Genomic DNA, 6,163 nt, shown 5'->3' with positions numbered 1-6,163 from the left:
CCAAGGTTGGGATCGAACCCATGACCTCGTGGGTGAGAGGCGGATACTTTTACCACTAGACCACTCTCACGATGTCATGTCTTAAGTCACTACCGGCGTGGTTTCATGTTACCAAAACAGTGAATCACTAATATATATATACGACAAAAACACCAAATCACCTCTGTGGCTTAGTGGTGAGGGAGTCCGCCTACGGAGTGTGAGGTCGAAGGTTCAACCCCCAGACAACTTCGACCCCCACACGGTGCTTGTTATAACATTGCCTATGGCTGACCAAGCAGCAGGTAAAATATTTGGGTATCGATTGCTTTTCTGCCAGGCGCCCGACATAAACGGTAGAAATCGGGGGTAAAAGATGTTTAAAGGTTCAATAAAGATCTTTGTTGATTTAAGTCGAAAATTGAAATTATCTACATGTAATTATCTTAGTTTCATTATTTTGCCACCTATTTGTGTGATTTGAACTTTAGCCAGCATTTAAATGAAAACGAAGTTGAGGAAATAAAAAAATCGAGCACCACTCCCTGATCAAACCGCACCGGTAGCTCAGTGGTATAGAGCGTCCGCTTCGGGTGCGGAAAATGTATTGTCATTTGCGATGTATACAGATATAAGCTACTTGAAGTTGCGGCTAAAGTCCTTTATGGAAACGGCCCTTTATCAACAATATAAGTACTTGTTTAGTACAATATATTTATTTCCTGTTCACCACTTGCCGCTCATTCTCGTTCACCAGAGTTACGTACCTTTCACCTGAGTGACGTACCACACTCTGGTTTAAACGCCCCGATTCTGAGTGCAAACAGATTTTATCACGATCGAACCTCTGATGAATGAGAATGCTTGCCGCTATAAATATCATAATAATTTACTCGATTCGTAGCCCTTCTGCCATTTTTATCGAAAACAACCTCGGATGTATGCCGGTACATCAGTTGAAGTAGTTCGTATTTTTTTTAATTATATCATTAATTAAATGTAGTGTTTTAGAGTTGTATTTATTGATCTAAGTTGAAATTGATTGCTAGTTAAGATTTTTGTTGCAAACATGATTAAGATTCCCAAGAGTTAAGTCAAAGAGTTTAACTGCTAAATAAAACAAGAGCTGTCGTAAGACAGCGCGCTCGACTACGCCGCTTTGACTAAGAAGTGAATACAATAATGATGTATGTGCCTGTCAAAAGCAAAAAAAATAATCAAAAAGTAAACAGTGACCATAACGCACGGGGGCCCAAAACACAATCTCATGGAAGGTCTCTATAAACTCTATCTTTATATATACCAAGTTTTCTCGCAATACGTTGACCCTTACTTAAGTTATTCAATACCAACCATTTTCCTATTAATAGTAACTTTGACCTTGACCTTGATCCTAGGGGCCTCAAAAACAAGCCCATGAAAGGTCGCCATAAACGCTTCCTATTTACCAAGTTTAAACTCTTCCTATATACCAAGTTTGGTCACTATACGTCAAACCTAGCTAAAATTATTCGATACATAAGGTGACTTTGATGCTGCCCTCCCACCAGCCCGCCCAAACAATGACACAAGTCTTTCTAATAACTTGTTTTCCCTGGGAAAACCTGTTTAAGAATATAAAAAGAAAATTTAAAAAAAAGGTCAATCAATGTCCATAATTTGTATTTAGGGTTTAAATGGAGTTATGTAACCTTATTGTAAGATGGTCGTCATTATTGTGCTAAGTAATAAGTCAATTGAATGAAGGGTATATAAGTTGTTTTATTAAAATCCAAACTTGCCCTACAACTTCAACCTGCCCTAAAACTTTAACCTACGTTCCTAAGTTATGTTACCTCATTGTGTGATGGTCCTGAACAACTGTGTGAAGTAATAAGTCAATTGAATGAAGTGTATGGAAGTTTTTAATAAATATCCCAACCTGCCCTAAAACTTTAACCTAAGTTCCAAAGTCAATCAGTGGCCATAATTTGTATAAAGGATAATATGCAGTTATCTAACCTCATTATGTGATGGCCCTGAACAACTGTGTGAAATATTAAGGGAATTGAATGAAGGATATTGGACTTATAAGAGAAAATCCCAACTTGCCCTAAAACTTTAACCTGCCCTAAAACTTTAACCGAAGTTCCAATGTCAATCAGGGGCCATAACTTGTATCAAGGATAATATGGAGTTATGAAACCTTATTGTGTGATGGTCCTGAACAACTGTGTGAGGTATTTAATCAATTAAAAGAAGGGTAAATAAGTTATTTATAAATGTCCCAATCCGCCCTAAAACGTTAATAACCAAAGCTCCATAATCAATCAGGGGCTATAATTTGTATAAAAGATAATATGGAGTTATCTAACCTCATTGTGTGATGGCCCTGAACAACTGTCTGAAGTATTTAGTGAATTGAATGAAGGGTATTGGACTTATAAGTGAAAATCCCAACTTGCCCTAAAACATTAACCGGACGCCGACGCCGACGCTGGGGCGAGTAATATAGCCTTCCTTATTCTTCGAATAGTTGAGATAATTACTACGTTATCTACTTGCAGCGGACTTAAACGTATCGCTTTTTGATTATGTAAACCGTCCATATACATCCGAGGTTGTTTTCGATAAAAATGGCCGGGGAGCTCCGAATGAATGCAATCATGTCTGTACATATTGTCATTTTTCTAGGCCTTTCTGCTGACGCGGGAGCAACGCTTGGTCAGGTGTTCCTTATTGCTGGTAGGTCAAGTTTAAATGATTCCGATTAGCTAATTATAGTTTTAACATATTTATTTCGAATAACTCGCATGTGAACAACAAGTTTGACTTAAGTATTTAAATTCCTCTTCCCAGGTGAAGATGCAAAAGAAAACAATTGGCATGTGTTATATTATCATAGTTTTCAGTTAGTAAAGTATAAACGGTTTTGTGTTGTCTATTGTAAGCATTTTTTTATTAAATGCTGCTAATCAGGCCCGTGATTTGAATCTATTTTGTTATAACTATTTCGACGTGTTTCGTGTGACATTATTGAAAACATCACTTTTAAAACACTCCTGCGTCACATAAAACTATTTGAAAATAACTATAATCATTAAACGTGGTCTAAAGGTTGAACTGTCTTAACTTGTCTCGATGGGTTTTAATCATAAACATATACTAGTATAACGCAACTGAGTCTCTATGTTTACATGTAGTTCAGCCATGTTTATTTACATATAGATCAGGCATATGTGTTTACATATATATCAGGTATATGTATTTACATAGATTTCAGGAATATTTATTTACATATATTTCATGCATATTTATTCACATATATTTCAGGCATATGTATGTACATATATTTCAGGCATATTTATTTACATATATTTAAGGCACATTTATTTACATATATTTCAGGCATATGTATGTACATATATATCAGGCATATTTATTTACATATATTTCAGGCATATTTATTTACATATATTTCAGGCATATGTATTTACAAATATTTCAGGCACATTAATTAAACATGCATGAAGCATATGAAAATACATATTTTAAGGCATATTTATTAACATATATTTCAGCCATATGTATTTATATTTACATAAATTTCAGGCACATTTAATAACATATTTTTCAGGCATATATTTTTACCCATATTTCAGGCATATTTATTTAGATGTATTTCAGGCATATTCCTTTACTCATTTATCAGGCATATGTATTTACATATATTTCAGGCATATGTATTTATATTTACATATATTTCAGGTACATGTATTTACATATATTTCAGGCATATGTATTTACACATATTTCAGGCATATTTATTTAGATATATTTCAGGCATATTCATTTACTCATTTTTCAGGCATATGTTTTAACATATATTTCAGGCATATGTATTTATATTTACATATATTTCAGGCACATGTATTTACATATATTTCAGGCATATGTATTTACACATATTTCAGGCATATTTATTTACATATATTTCAGGCATATGTTTTTACATATATTTCAGGCATATGTATTAACACATATTTCAGGCGTATTTATTTACATACATTTCAGGCCCATTTAGTAACATATATTTCAGGCACATGTATTTACATATATTTCAGGCATATGTCTTTATATTTACATATATTTCAGGCACATTTAATAACATATTTTTCAGGCATATTTGTTTACACATATTTCAGGCATATTTATCGGGGTATCGTCAGTGTTTGGTTTCATCCCGAACTTCATATCAACTCGTGTAGACGGCGGAGCAGATCTCACAACGTCTGATATTGAGCTTGAAGTTGATGCAGACTCAAGGCATAAGCTCAACAAACAACACGAAGAACAACAGGAGAATGATCAGAAAGACACGCATTCAGAGAAGATAAATATGCTTGAAAACGCAACTTGATGTCATATTGTCGGATTGTCGGTATTGCTGTGCGAATTCTACACAGGGGTATTAACATTATTTACCTCCGTCTTCGGGTCGGACACATTCGGCTGTGAACATTCAACACGTGTTAGCCAGTATAAATATATAAAGCTTTAAAATCTCTCGAGATAAATAAGCTCTTCCGGGCCGATATCGTCTAATGGTTGTTCAGTTATTATTTATTCCGTTAGACACGCCTCAGTTATTCCAGTCAGTCTATTGGCTAGTTATTTTTACAGTCCAATGAAAACACTCAGAGTCTACTCTTAAACTTAAGATAGATCTAAGTTGGTTATTGAATACAGTTGGTGATAATGAATGATACATTTTTCAGGACTAATTTGACAACCAAAACCACGGTGCTTTCATCTAGTAGGTTTCCGTTGACTTTTCCATGGCGGTTACCCAATTATTTAGCAAAAGACGATGGTTGTGTTTAAATAAATATGGGTTTCTTGTTTATATTGTATTTTTAAGGCTTGTTTAAAATGATTTTTATTACAACTATGTATAACAAGTTATTTAACTTATATTTATCACTCTCGTTGTCACGTTGTTGCGCGATAATGTGGCCTTGTGTCACAGTGTTGGGAGAACCAGATTCCCCAGGAGGAAACCCACTATTCAGTCCTGGTGACCACAAACCAGACATTGTTGTTGTTTTATTTTTTATCAGAGGCTTTGTTTGTTTGTTTATTTGAGTTAATCAAGGTCTGCCTAAGCATATTGGCTGCACTATGGCTAGACCCCGCCGTGACATCATCATAATTTAAACTGTGTGTTTATGTGAGGAGATAGAAGTGACTGCAATCTACGCAGATCAAAACATAAGAAGACTTGAGGGAACAGAGTGAGATACAAGTTATTAGGGCGCAACACCTTAGCTCTTTGTGAACATACCCCTTGGTTATTGTACGTGCTCGGTGTATAGTACCGATACAGGGGATGCAATTTAACATAGTAGAAGCAGTACAGAGTCCAAGTACTGCGTTATGCAATGGCGCAGTACTAAAACCATAGTTTAAGTCTATTAGTTAGACGCAGCTGGGGTTTGAACCACCGACCTTCCACACCCGAAGCGAACGCTCTACCACTGAGCTATCAGGGCAGTTTTGAAACTGGTGTGAGTACGCATATATATACATGTACTCGTACCCGGGCAAGGCCCATTCGGCGAGTGCTCCTATAAGATCGTAAGTCATTTTAGGTGTTTGGAGCATAGTGCACAGACATAAAGTAACCCTGGTTAGAAAAACCCTATTTCTTCAACGTGCACCAGTGTATAGCACTGTCAAAGGGGACCGCCATTTCTTCCCTCCCAGAAGAGTACTTTTAGTGGTGCGGCGGGGTATCGAACCTGCGACCCCTGGATTGACAATCGAGTGTGTTCCCACTTGTCCACGGATCTTAGTGGTTTATACTCCGGGTTTCGGTGTGAGCACATTGAAAGGTCCCAGAGTGACAGTCCAACCACCGCACACCTATCCTGGGCAGACTATCTGGCGGTTAACCAGTACTACGTGCCTTCACCTACGCAAGGAAGTGACAGCTTCTGTATATTCCACGGGCAGTGATACAGTGCAAAGGTCGTAGAAGGAATTTCATAACCAATCTCAACAGAAGTGACCTGGTCCGCCCGGGAATCGAACCCGGGTTGTCCGATTCACAGTCCAATACCGATTGAGCTAACCGTGCGGACCTGGTAAGGAGCCGTATTCAATATCGTTTTATCATTGTCCTTAAACACGCCTCATTGATTCC

General features: G+C 36.9%; 1 protein-coding gene across 3 annotated transcripts in view; it reads left to right on the top strand.

Moving 5' to 3' along the window:
* The window catches only part of LOC128211575 (monocarboxylate transporter 9-like), a 15,538-nt gene extending 10,615 nt beyond the window's left edge, over window positions 1-4,923 (top strand). For all 3 annotated transcript variants that reach the window (XM_052916534.1, XM_052916533.1, XM_052916535.1), the window contains exons 5-6: window positions 2,653-2,703; window positions 4,164-4,923. In XM_052916534.1, the coding sequence (XP_052772494.1) occupies window positions 2,653-2,703; window positions 4,164-4,378 (266 nt within the window). In that variant the 3' untranslated portion in view covers window positions 4,379-4,923. The remainder of the gene's footprint in view (window positions 1-2,652; window positions 2,704-4,163) is intronic.
* Window positions 4,924-6,163: the final 1,240 nt, after the last annotated feature.

Source organism: Mya arenaria, chromosome 12 (genome assembly GCF_026914265.1).
Source record: "Mya arenaria isolate MELC-2E11 chromosome 12, ASM2691426v1".
NCBI lineage: Eukaryota > Metazoa > Mollusca > Bivalvia > Myida > Myidae > Mya > Mya arenaria.
The sequence above is the reverse complement of the archived record's forward strand: the minus strand, read 5'-3'. Positions and strand labels throughout refer to the sequence as shown.